This window comes from Plecotus auritus (assembly GCF_963455305.1).
Source record: "Plecotus auritus genome assembly, chromosome: 8".
Classification (NCBI taxonomy): domain Eukaryota; kingdom Metazoa; phylum Chordata; class Mammalia; order Chiroptera; family Vespertilionidae; genus Plecotus; species Plecotus auritus.
Window position 1 is genome coordinate 112,429,545 of NC_137782.1, and position 13,888 is coordinate 112,443,432.

Genomic DNA, 13,888 nt, shown 5'->3' on the forward strand with positions numbered 1-13,888 from the left:
TTTATTTTTTTGATAATACTGTGTTTGAGTTGGACTGTGTTTCATTTGAATGCTTCACAAGAAAGAAACCTTTTCTCTTGGTCAGCTTTAAAAATTGCTTTTTGCAGTTTTAAAAATTACTTTATTGCTACCTATAATTTAGCTTTTATATAGAAACCAACTTTTAGGGGAATGGGATTAATTGATAAGTAAATATATGTAAGTTTCATAGAGCATAAGGAAACAGCATTACCATTTCTAGAGTTATAGTTGATGAGGTGGCCATGAGAAGTAGCAGAGGTGGCAAATACTATGCCAGAGGAAATTGAGTAAGAATGAACTTTTAGAAAGTTGCTTTTATGTAATTGTGTTAGTTAGGGTCAGCTAAGTGTTAAAACAGAAAATCCTCAAAAGATATAATCGCTCACTCATGATAAAAATGTGTGTCTTGTTCATATAATAATTCTTAGCAGGTAAACAGGCCACACAGTTATTAGGGACCCAGGCTGATGGAGCATGTACCACCTTCAACTTGAGGCTTCAAAGGTGGCCTTAGGGTTGTCTCCATCTAGTCAGGTTCAAGGTTAAAGTGCGTGGAGCAGCATTCATGGTTGGTGTCTCCATGAACTGGGCCTGGAAATGGTGACATCCACTTTCATTCAGAGTCACACTGTCACAGGGCCACACCTAACTCTGAGGGTAGCAGGGCTATGTAGCCTGGCTGTGGGTTTAGGAGAAGGGGCAGAACACAGGTTTTAGAAAGGAACTACCTGTCTCTGCCATAGAATTGTTAGACTGTCCACTGTGAACAGACTCTAAGTAAATGTCTGTTTCCTTCTGGTATGTGGCTAACATTGGGTTGACTCTTTGAGACATGGCATATTTGGTTATGACTCATGTTATTGTTCTTCTAAAGGAGTGAAGATGTGTGCCATCATAGAATTAGAGGAGGAAAGAAAACTTCTGTTGCAGTGCCTGTGAGTGCAGGCACTGTGCTAGGTGCTTTACAGACATGGTTTCATTTACTCTTCACAGTGATTCTAGAAGAAAGATATTTACCATGTTTTTTCAGGTGAAAGAATGAGTTTTGGTCACTTTTCATAGTTGGTGGAACTGATTTCTGAATATATACTGAGTGGCCAGATTATTATGATCTCTGAACGCATAATAATCTGGCCACTCTGTATATCCTATATAATAAAATGCTAATATGCAAATTGTCCCCTCAACCAGGAGTTCGACTAGCAGGCCTCCTCCCCCTGGCCAGGCTGGCCGGACCCCACCCATGCACGAATTCATGCACCAGGCCTCTAATAAATAAATAAACACACACACACACACACACACACACACACACACTGAGTGGCCAGATTATTATGATCTCTGAACACATAATAATCCGGCCACTCAGTGTATTTATATCTCAAATGGGTACCAAAAGTATTCTAGACTTTTGCAGGAGATCACCTATTTTCCCTGAGCTTTCTATCAGCCAGTGCAAAGGGGAAAACTGATCAGGTGCACGATTTATAGTATCTTTGATATCAAATAAATGAGGTACTCAAGAGAAGTACACTGAGTGGCCAGATTATTATGCGTTCAGAGATCATAATAATCTGGCCACTCAGTGTATATATACATACATACATATTAATCCTCACGTGAGGATGTTTTTCCATTGATTTTTAGAGGGAGTGGAGATGAGAGGGAAAGAGAGAAGTATCGATGTGAGAGAAACACATCGGTTGGTTGCCTCCTGCACGTGCCCTGACTATGGCCCAGTCTGGGGAGGAGCTGCAGCTGAGATACGTGCCCTTGACCGAATCGAATCCGGGACCTGTCGGTCTGCAGGTCGATGTTGTATCCACTGAGCCAAACTGGCTAGGGCTAATTTCTGAATCTTTGTAGTTAGTTGACAGTGACAACTTTATATGATCTTTGTCTTCTCTTTTGGGTTTATCTTCCAGTTTGACTTTGAAGGATCACTTTCCCCAGTAATTGCACCCAAAAAGGCAAGGCCTTCTGAGACAGGATCTGATGAGGTAAGTACTATTTCTTGCTAATATAAATTGCCTTGTAGATACTTTTACTAGTCTAGCATTTCTGTGGTATTCCTACGGATTTATCGGGCTTCACAGATACTGCATTTTTTCAGAATTGAAGGTTTGTGGCAACCCTTCATCAAGCAAGTCAGCTGGTGCCATTTTTCCAACAGCGTTGCTCACTTTGTGTCCCTGTGTCACATTTGGATAAATATTGCAGTATTTTAAACATTTTCATTATTATTACATTTGTTATGGTGATCTAGGGTCACTCATCTTTGATGTTACTATTGTAATCGTTTTGAGTCTCTACAAACTGCACCCATATGAGATGGTGAACTTATATGATGTGTTCTGACTACTCCACTGATTGGCCATTCCCCATTCCCTGTTTCCCTCTCCTTGGGCTGCCCTTTTTTCCCTGTGGCACAACTAATAACCCTACAAGGCCTCCACATTCAAGTGAAAGGAAGAGTCACACAGCTCCTCCTGGGAAAAGTGCTGCGGAGATTGTGGAAATGACACAGAGGTCTTAGAATATCATGGCCATCACTCAGCTGTTTTGATATTCTTTCTTTGTTTTATCATTGTGCTTTTTTTTCATATTCTTAGAGCAACTTAATGTGAAATGGAACTTGAATTGCTTTAATTGAATTTTTAAATGACAACATTACAAAGAGGCATGATTTAAAAATCAATTCTGTTTCTTCTCAGGATTGGGAGTATTTACTGAATTCAGACTACCACCAGAAGGTTGAGTCTCACCTTTTGAACAGATCTTTATGTCTGAGTCCTTTGAAAGTTTCTCAGATAAAGGATGAGGACTTGTCACAGAATCTCAGTCTGGATTCTTCTACACTTCTCTTCTTTCACATACCTGCAATGTTTTTTGTTCTTCACCTTGTCTATGAGGAGCTTAAATTGAATACTCTGATGGGAGAAGGAATTCATTCACTTGTTGACCTCCTAGTTCAGTTGGCAAGGTAAATACTGTGTGTAGAGTGAAAACTTCCAGGAGTGCTTAGATGACTAAGAAATTGGCCTTCTTAAGAACCCAGAGCATTTTTTATGAACCACAGAATTGTTTGAAGATATTGGCTGTGTAAGAGCCTGTGCATCATGCTAGGGTTGCTAGTTTTGTCCTAAGAACAGCGGGAAGTCACAAAATATGTTAAACACTGGAGGTGACCTGCTGAGCATTTCATGTTGACAAGCTGACTGGCTGCACTGTGGTGGAAGTTCTATAACAATACTTGCTGTGCTGTAACAATACCTACATTCTATAGGTGCTTACAGTTCAGAGAATTTCAGTTTAGCTACATAAGTTGTCAACAAGGTCAGGGAGTCATGATCCCCATTTAGTGATGAGAAAGCCTGTCATAGTGTGTTTCCAAGACAATGACGCTTGGCTAGCTGTGGGCTCTCTGCTGCGCTGTGTTGTCACTGTCTGTGATCATCCTTGTCTTCCAGGTTCCTAGTGGATCCACATTTAAATTGTTCTAACAATGCACTTGAATAGACTTGTGAGCACTGTGTGTTTCGTACTGAATTCTAAAGGTCACACTTGGGTGTTGTTTAAGCTTTTGTGACCCTTGATGATAAAGAAAGTTGAATGGAATAAAAATGTCAATGTCTGAGTTAAGGTTACAGCCCATTTTTTAATTTCTGTGATCTTCCTTTAGATACTGAAATTATTTTCTGAGACATGACAGTTTTGATTGTTTAATTTTTCTTAGGACAAATCATTACTATCATGAAAATTCTTTTGTAATGAAATAATTTCCAAACCCTAATCATGGGCTCTCTGAAATAAGTAACATTTGTATAATGTTTTACATTTTATAAAATATTTTTCACATTTCTTGTTTAGTTTTAAAACTTCACAGTGAATTAACTGGTATTTCCCCATTTTCTGGAAGAAAATATTGAGGTTCTAGAGATGATTTGCTGAAGATCACACAGCTAATAAGTAATGGAGGAGAACCTAGACCTCAGTGTGTGTACAGTAGTTTCACCTCCACAAAATGTGTCTAGCAAAAGGAGTTTAGGTTGCACTTACCATATTGGGCACTGGAAAGTCCAGAAATAGAATAAAGAGATTCTAGATTTTATTGTCGTCTTTCTCACAGTAAGGTTTTAAAATGGAAAGTTCTATTGATGAAAGCTAACTGTTGGGGGAAGATGTTGTAATACCTTCTTAGTTATTTCTATTTTATATGTTCTTGTTGTTTTAGGGACTTAAAATTGGAGCCTTACTTAGATCATTACTATAGGGATTACCCAACACTTGTCAGAACTACTGGACAGGTGTGCACAATTGATCAAGGTAAGCAACTATATCGTTAAAGATCTGTAAACAGTGTAGTGACATTTGCTTGCAACCATAAGTCCCTAAGTCAGGGGGCAGATTTCAGTTTGTGATTGATCTCTGATTTGCAGTAAGCCATAACTTCCTCAGTATGTGGGCAAATTATACTCATCCTTAAGGTTCTGAGTTGCAGAAGCTTAGAGAGCTTCTACTGCCAAGGATCCTGTGTCCAAGACCTGTGCTTGTCTGTCTTTCTAGTTAATAATATTAAAAATTCAGTTCTTCAGTTGCACTGGCCGCATTTCAAGTGCTCAGTAGCTGCATGGGGCTAGTGGTTGCCATATTGGAACATGTTCATTACCACTGTACTGTCTTAGACCCTGAACTAAAGGGACTCAGGATTGGGGCCCTGTATAAGAACAGAGAGGAATCCTGATTGTCTCTTCTGTTTTCTCACCTTTCAGGTTAGGGCAGAAATTTTTGGTTAGATTCTTTATATGCCTTGCGCATAAAAATTTGCTGAATTTCTATGTAGCAGGGGATAAAATAATAATCATTCAAATTCTACATATTATAATATAGTCAGTGTATTTACTGTGGCAGGAAACATGGAACATTTCGGAAAAATATGGAAAAATGTTATTCCAGTTGGTAACAGTATCTGTCATTTGAAAACACTTTCCCTGCCCTAAACTGGTTTGGCTCAGTGGATAGAGTGTTGGCTTGCAGACTGAAGGGTCCCAGGTTCGATTCCAGTCAAGGGCATGTACCTTACATGACAGGGATGTGCAAGAGGCAGCTGATCGATGTTTCTCTCTCATTGATGTTTCTAACTTTCTCTCTCTCTCCCTCCCTCTCTGTAAAAATCAATAAAATATATATATTTTTTAAAAAGCAAATACTTTCCCTTTAGAATAAAAGAGCATTTTCTTAATGTATTCTTGTATGTCTATAAACATTTATCTAATTTTAAAGGTCAAACAGGGTTTATGCATCATCCACCATTTTTTACTTCTGAGCCACCAAGTATTTACCAGTGGGTGAGTTCTTGTCTGAAGGGTGAAGAAATGCCACCCTACCCTTACCTCCCTGGCATCTGTGAAAGAAGCCGACTTGTAGTTTTGGTACGTACTCATACTATTGCCTAACTTGTTTGTTTTTCTCTTTTTCTTTTAAAATATGGTTTAAAAATTATCATACAGTAAAATTAACTTTTTAAAAATTTAGTGTGCAGTTCTGTGAATTCCAACGAACGTGTAGATTTATGTATTCACCACCATAACTAGGATACAGAATAGACCCCCTCCCTTCCGACAAATTTTCCCTTAATGCTTTTGAGATTCATGCAAGTGTTCCCTGTACCAGCAGTTGTGAATATAGCTGCTGTAATCATTCAGGTTTCTGTGTGAATGTAAGATTTCATTTCCTTAGAGTAGATATCCAGAGGTGGGATTGATAGTTATGTAGTAAGTATATATTTAGTTTTTAAGAAACTATAAACTATTTTCATACCGACTGTACCATTTTACATTTCCCCAGCAGTGTGTGAGCATTCCAGTGTCCTTACATTTTTGTCAGTGTTTGCTATTGTCATTATTTCTAATTTTTGCCATTGTGGTACATGTGCATTGATAACTCATTTGGTTTTAATTTGCATTTCCTTAATGGTTAGTGATATTTTGAGCATTCTAGATAATGAAGTTTTGTCAGATATGTGGATTGCATATATTTTCTCCTAGTTTGCAACTTCTCATGTCTCATCATTCTCTTAGTGTTTATTTCGTAGAACAAAACTGTTCAATTTTGATGAAGCCAGTTTATCCAGTTTTTTTCTTTTATGGATAGTGCTTTTGGTGTCAAGTTTAAGAATTCATTGTTTAACTTCAGTACACAAGATTTTCTCCCTGTTTCCTTGTAGAAGTTTTGTAGTTGTATGATTTACATTTAGAGCAACGGTCCACTTTGATAATTTTTTATAAGACATGAGGTTTAAGTCAAGGTTCTTATTCAATATGGATATCCAAATCTTTTAACACTGTTTGTTGAAAAGATTATTGTTTCTTTGTTGCTTTTATAATAATGTTAAAAATCAGTTGACCACATTCTTGTGGGTCAATTTCTGGGCCTTTTAATCTGGTCCATTGAGCTGTGTTGCAGTCCACACAGTCTTGATTTCTGTAGCTTTAAAAGTAAGTCTTAAAACTGGTTAATATGATTTCTCCCATTAACTCTTTTTTTTCAATATTGTTTTAGCTATTTTAGTTCCTTTGCTTTTTCATTTAAATTTTTAACCAGTTTGTAACTTCCCAAGTTCCATTTTTCCCCACAGAGAAGTACATTATTTATTGTTAAAAATTAGTTCATTTTGCACAGTTAGTACATGTCCATGTTCAAATCTTCAAGTAAGAACCAAAGGGCATTTGGAAAGGTGAGTTTTTTTAGCACCTACCTCTCGGTCCCCTGGCCCTGGAGGAGCCTGCACAGAGGTCCTTTATGAACCCTTCAGGCTTACAGGAGAACCGTGTGCTTTGTCTTCTCTCCCACATGTCAGTGGACCCCACCCATCTTTTCTTTACTCTGCCTTTGCCTTCATGTTGAGGAAGGCTTCAGAACCCCTGTGGCTCTAACACAGACATGTAGAATGGTGAATCTGCTCGTTTAAATAAATGATAATGTGATAATCTAACATAATATTTATTATTTTAACTGTTTTTTGGTGGACATTTCAGTGGCATTAAATACATTCACAGTGTATTCAGAACAGCTTAATCCCAGAACTTTTGCATTTCTTGCAGCTTGTGTGGAAGCATTTAAGTTAAACCACCAAATTTTTGGTCTTGCCCCATGGGGTGGACCCAGTGTATATCTAACCAAAAAGGGGAGCCAGAGAATTATGGCTATGCCATAATTCTTCAACCTCCAACCTAAAACATTAGTCAACTTATAGATATTTAAAAGAGAACCATGGCCCTAGCCGGTGTTTCTCAGTGGTTGGCCCTCGAACCAAAGGGTCACAGGTTCGATTCTCAATCAGGGCACAGGGCACATACCAGGGTTGTGGATTTCACTCCCCGGACCCAGTTGAGGCACGTGTGGGAGGCAACCAGTTGATCACATCGATGTTTCTTTCTCTCTCCCTCCCTCCTTCCTTCCCTTCCATTTTCTCTGAAAAGCAATGGAAAAAATATCCTCAGGTGAGATTAACAACAGTAACAAAAAAAGAGAATCTTGATGGCAGAAGTGTGAAAAGGGTTAGGGTCAGAGGGTTAGGGTTCACCTAACCGGAAATGACCTGAATGTCCATCAGTTCATGAGTAGATGAACAAAGTTGGTACATCTGTATAATGGAATACTGCTCAGCAATAGAAAGAAACAAGCTCCAGATAGATGTGGTTAATGTGGATGGATCTCAAAGGCATACTCACGAAGTAGGACACAGAAGACCACACATTTGTGGTTCCATTTACATGACACTGTAGAAGAGGCAAACTACAGGGACAGAACACAGATGCTTTGTCTCTGGTGCTGGTGCCAGGAGGAGCAGGTGGACCACGAAGGGCACTGCAGACCTTTCTGGGGTGAGGACAGTATTCTGTATCATGATTGTGATAGTGGTGATGGGATTGGGTAACATTTGTCAAAACGCAGAGCTGTGCACCTAAAATGGATGAACTGTCCTAGATGTAATGATAACCCAGTCATTTAAAAAAGATGTTAATTTTCTCCTTGTGCAGAGTATTGCGCTCTACATTCTTGGTGATGAAAGCTCTGTCTGTGATGAATCCTCACACTATTTATCGAGAATTACTCTAGGTAAGTCAGTGTAATGTTAGGCTTTGCAAACAAAATTTTATAAATACTGATATCAGAGTTGACATTAAAAAATAGTTTTGTGTTTGTTTAGAGACCACATCTTATCTCATTGTAGAGGTATCTTACACTGTTCTGGTCTAAGTCCACAACTGAATTTTAGAGACCAGGATGACTTAAAAATTTAACTTCATACTTTTAGTGTGCCTTATTTCATACTTTTAGAAAGATTTTTATTTTTTTACAAGGATTTTTTTAACTTCTGGGAAATTATACTTTCTAGCCTGCTTATTTTATTATTTTCTAGGAGTTGTTCGTTAAAGCTTTATTTCCAAATTTCTTGTGCATTTTATGCATTTTCTTTACTAGTAAGACTGTCAAAATAAAGATTATTCGTTTTGTTATCTTGTAGCCCCCCAAAAGTCACAAGCAGAACAAGAGGAAAACAGGTGACTTTTATTCAGATTGTGCTTTTATATTAAATATATAAAACACGATTATGTGTCACTCTTCTGTTTAATAATTGTGTTTTGTTTTCCTACAGGTTTAGTTTCAGGCATTCTCCATCAATTTCTAGTCTAGCTGAAAGATTAGTTGTCTGGATGGCTAATGTAGGTAAGGTTGTCTTTACTCTTTATGTGTCATTGAAATGCCAGTGAAAATCCTCTGCTTTCCCTGGGCACTCCATTCTCATGAAGCCCATCTTCCTCAAAGCAAGCTAGATCTGGGAGGCATGAGGAGAGAAGGTCCCACAGGGTTGAGATAATGGCCTATCAAGCCACACTTCCTTTCCCTAACAGTTTCACAACTTTCATATGACATCAGCAATACTAGCTTCTGATCTCTGGGCCTCAGGATGGAGAGCACCAATCACTGCACACCAGACCTTAAGCCATTGTCATATTCAGATACCAGAAGGGAGTATTCCTGGCAAAACCTAAAAGTAATTGTATAAACGTTGCAGGTGTGCTTTGGAAGGGTACAGGCCAGGGATTTGAGGTGCAAGGATGAAAATTCATAGGTGGAGGGGGAAAGAAAAGAGTTTTCTATTCTCTAATCCTAACTCTGTGATCCTAGGTTTCAAACTGAGTAAAGTACTAAAGAAATTTTTCATGAAAATAAGTAAAAAAAAAGTCAGATTACTTACATGAAGATATAAAAAAAAATGAAGATGTTTTTATATTGGAAAGTAATGCTCTAATGAATGTTACAGGATATTTCTGAATTCTTAAAGACTGCTCTAAATGACTTAGTTTTTCATTGTACTTTTTTGTATATCCTCTTCAAAATTATAATAATTGTTATTAGTATTACAGATAAGATACCTATGCTGAAAAAATAGTGGCCGACTTCTATCTATATGTTACATAATATTTAATAAAATGGTTATTCTCATATAAGGAACCATTTTTATCTTAATTAATCAAGTTTCTATATTAATAGATAATATATAATTTATAAAATTTAGATATTATTTTAGGAAAAATAAAAATTTAATTAACATGAAGATTTAAAAATTCTAAAATTGAGATGTGGCATACATACAAAACAATTTTTGAAATGTTCAGAGAATAACAATAAAGTGAATATTGAGGTACTGGTCACCCACCATTAGAAATAGAACATTGCCAGTGTGGTTGAAGACCCTTGTGTGTTTACTTCTGCATGGTGTCCTCCCACACAACCCACCACTAAAGGTAACCACTGTCGTACCTAAATTTTATATTCCTTTTCTCGTTTTTTTTTGTAGTTTTATCATCTTTATATATTGCTTAGAGTTTTATATTTTTGAATTTTATGTAAACAGATATAAAAATATAAATGTTTCTGCTATCTTGTTTTCTTTACTCAATATTATTATTAAAAATTTATAAAAGTATATTTTTATTGATTTTAGAGAGGAAGGGAGAGGGAGAGATAGAAACATGAATGATGAGAGAGAATCATTGATTGGCTTCCTCCTGCACAGCACCTACTGGGCATTGAGCCCAAAACCTGGGCATGTGCCTGACCCAGAACTGAACCATGACTTCCTGGTTCAAAGGTCGAAGTTCAACCACTGAACCACACCATCTGGACTCAATATTATTTAAAGATTCATCCATGTTGATTCATGTAGCAGTAGGTCACTCGTTTTCATTGCTAAATACTTCATTGTTTAAATATTAAAACTTATTTATTCATTCTTTATTTTGTTGTTAATCCTCAGCCAAGGATATTTTTCCATTGATTTTTAGAGAGAGTGGAAGGGAGGGGGAGAGACAGAGAGAGAGAAACATCCATGTGAGAGAAACACATCGATTGGTTGCCTCCTGAATGTGCCCCAGTGGGGGCCAGGGATCGAGCCTGCAACCGAGGTACATGCCCTTGACCAGAATCAAACTCGAGACCCTTCAGTCCTTGGGCCAATGTTCTTTCCACTGATCAAAACTGGCTGGGCCTTATTTATCCATTCTATTGATGCAAGCAATTGGGATGTTTCCTCCCTTGCCTTTTTTTGCCATAGTGAAACAACATTGCTAACAAATATTTTAATATTGTATCCTGGTGCACATGTGCACAAGTTTCTGTATGGCTATTGTTGGACCATAGGGGTCAGCCTATCTGTACATGCCAAGTGTTTTCTAGTCTGGTTGTACCAGTACATCAAGTAACCACCATCAACTGTGGTTGAGAAGTACTGTTGCTGTGCATAGTAGCCAATACTTGATAATGATTGACTTCAGTATTTGTCAGGCTAGTATGAACTTCTGTTTTCTAGTGGTTTTAATTTTGCATTTCCCTGATCACTCATTGGATAGACCATCTTTTCATATGTTTATTGACTCTGTATTTAATCTATGGAATGGTTTTTAAGTCCTTAGTGGTTTTCCTATTGTTTTGGTTGTCTTTTTCTTAAGGTTTTTTAGAATTTTGTAAAGAGACCTTTTCTACTAATCCCTGATGTCAAGACACTAGCCTGGCAGTAAGATGATAAAACGAATTTCTGTCTTTCTTGTCAGAATAGATGTTTACTAACTTTAGTCAGAGGGTAAACAGGAGAGTGGCAAGTCTAAATGCAAAGGAAAAATGTTTTCCTTTCACCATCAGGTTTCACTTTAAGAGACTTGGAAACTCTTCCCTTTGGAATTGCTCTTCCCATTAGAGATGCAATTTATCACTGTCGAGAGCAGCCTGCTGCAGACTGGCCAGAGGCTGTGTGTCTCTTGATTGGACGCCAGGACCTATCCAAGCAGGCCTGTGAAGGAAACTTACCCAAAGGGAAATCTGTGAGTGTCAACACCAAAAGTTCAAGGTTCAGTTTTAACCTTAGTAACATCAAAGTAGAAATGTTCTACATTTCTTTTGTCTTTGTGCAAGTGTGTATATTACGTTGTCTTTATTAAATATGTGCCAGGTGGCATTTATAATTGGACAAATGTTATTAATTGTAAATTAAACATGAGAACAGGAGATTTTGGAATACTTTGTCTTTCCTGGATCTTTCTTCACCTTGAGTGATCAGTAGAGCAACTACCATGGTTGATTCCCTACTTATATTGTATTGGTAATTAACTAATTTATAATTATGTGGGAAAAGCAAGAGCATAGATCCTGAATTTGAGTAGTTAATATATAACTGTTTTCTGTTTCATACATTTCTGATGAGTTGGCTTTCTTGAATTTAACCTTTAAATATTGTAAATATATCTATTTAATCACATCAAACCGAAGCCCCAGGAAAAGGATTTTTGAGGGGGAGGGGGCAGAGGGCACTAATGTTGTTTGAAAGATGTCTTAATGTTATTATCCCTTCTGAATACTGTCCTTCATCAGTCTTTAAATCTGTTTTTTAAAGAATGGGTTCTAAGGTAGAAAGTGAATTACATTATTTCTCTCCAATTATTTCTTTTAAAATCAGCCTCTTTAAAAATTTAAAAATGGAATTTTTAAAATTGCTAAACTCGAGTTAACTTTAAAATCATAAATGGTAGTGCTGTATTACTGTGAGCATCCAGGAGGGTCCAGAGATGACAGTGAAAATTTGCCTAATCTCTTACTAGCCTTTGAACCAACAGATAGTAATCAACACATTTGACTATTTATAATCCACATCAGGTCTTAGGCTACTGGTGCTTCAGAACCTGTATCAAAATTTATTCCTGACATTAGTGCTGCCTCATGAAACTGACAGAATTTGTTTCCATAGGGATCCATATTCTGCAGGGTCCGACCAGATAGTGCTCTTCAGTCTGCACCTACATAACAACTCTAATTTGAGTTAGTGTTTGTTTTGTCTTAAACAGAAAACCAATTTTTTTTTTTGGGGGGGGGGATGAGGGAATTTAGTAAAATTTTTATTCTTTCCTTGGCCAAGATAAGTTTTAGCATTTAGACCTCTTTTCACTTACTAGAGTAAGAGCACTGTAACATCATTAGCACTGAAATTCACCTGTATTTGTCATTTTAAGTAATTCTGTCTAAACTCAGTTCAGTTATTTGAGGCTATATTGTATAACTCATCTAAATTTAACTTACCAGCTATTTAGGTCTATATTTTATAGCTAACCCACCCATTAAAATATAGTTTCTTTTTAAAATTAGATATTTCATAGGAACCATAATAAATTTTTAAGAACTAAATAAAAGTGATAATTTAGCTATATCTGCCATTATTTTTTTTCCATGTTAATGTTGTTTCCATATTAAATGTTGACAGAACTCTAGCATTTTAACTAGAATTTAATCTTTTGTTAAAAGAATATAAAACATTATTGAGAGAAAAGAAGATTTCATGCTATTCAAATCTGTGTTGAAGTCTGAATTACAGTGAAACCTTGGTTTTCTAACTAATTCGTTCCAGAAGGCTGTTTTGAGAAGTGATTAGTTGGAAAACAATCATTTTTTCCCTTTAGAAATAATGTAAATTTTATTAATTCTTTCCAACCCCCCAAATGATTCCCTGTTTTAACCTTTCTTATATACAGTACATGTCTAATGTACTATTTAACCTATAAACAAACACTTCTTTTTTAAAAAATTTATCGAACCACCCCCACTAGCCTTAAATGAATCACTTTCAGCACTGGTTCCCCAGTTTCTTTCAAGGAGGTCAGTATGTGGCATCTGCTTTTTCACATATCTCTGCCTCCAAAATGCTGTCACTGGCTACCTGCTTTGCCTCTATCCAATAGTTTTTCTACCTCTTCAGTTGCCTGTGGTCATTGTTTTTCACAATGACCACAGGCAATTGTGATATTAGCACTCTTGATGGCCTCTGTAAGTTTTAAAATTGCGCCAGTCCTCCATTTAGTCAGCAACAAAAGCAAAACAAAACAAAACAACACAAAAATATTCACGGCACTATTTCCTGAGAGGTTAATAATCCTAGGTTTAGCAGTAAACTGACTTGCATTCTCTCTTTTGTTTATGGCCTGAGAGATGCTTTTTGTCATTCTGATGTATCAACATGAAAGGGTTGTCAGGTCCAGAACCAAAGCTTATTCAACAACCCATTTTTTTCCATGAACAACCTGGTTGAGAATCGAATTGTTCAAGATGGGAGAAGTTTGAGAGCTAAAGTTTGACTGTACTTGGACTGGAAGACTCATACTAAAAGCATACACTGAGCTTATGAGGACAGAATGATAATCAAGGATTGAATCCTTTTCATTTGTTTTGTTACATTCAATCCCTTCCCTTTAAGAAATTTTATTTGGAACATATTTACAAACAAAAGTGAAAACCAGCCATGATCCATTGTATTTAA

General features: G+C 36.9%; 1 protein-coding gene across 2 annotated transcripts in view; it reads left to right on the plus strand.

Moving 5' to 3' along the window:
* ANAPC1 (anaphase promoting complex subunit 1) overlaps positions 1 to 13,888 on the plus strand; it is a 113,346-nt gene that overhangs the window by 35,966 nt on the left and 63,492 nt on the right. For both annotated transcript variants that reach the window (XM_080685835.1, XM_080685836.1), the window contains exons 18-25: positions 1,947 to 2,021; positions 2,736 to 3,004; positions 4,256 to 4,347; positions 5,305 to 5,453; positions 8,064 to 8,142; positions 8,552 to 8,588; positions 8,684 to 8,754; positions 11,230 to 11,408. In XM_080685835.1, coding sequence (XP_080541961.1) covers positions 1,947 to 2,021; positions 2,736 to 3,004; positions 4,256 to 4,347; positions 5,305 to 5,453; positions 8,064 to 8,142; positions 8,552 to 8,588; positions 8,684 to 8,754; positions 11,230 to 11,408 — 951 coding nt within the window. The remainder of the gene's footprint in view (positions 1 to 1,946; positions 2,022 to 2,735; positions 3,005 to 4,255; positions 4,348 to 5,304; positions 5,454 to 8,063; positions 8,143 to 8,551; positions 8,589 to 8,683; positions 8,755 to 11,229; positions 11,409 to 13,888) is intronic.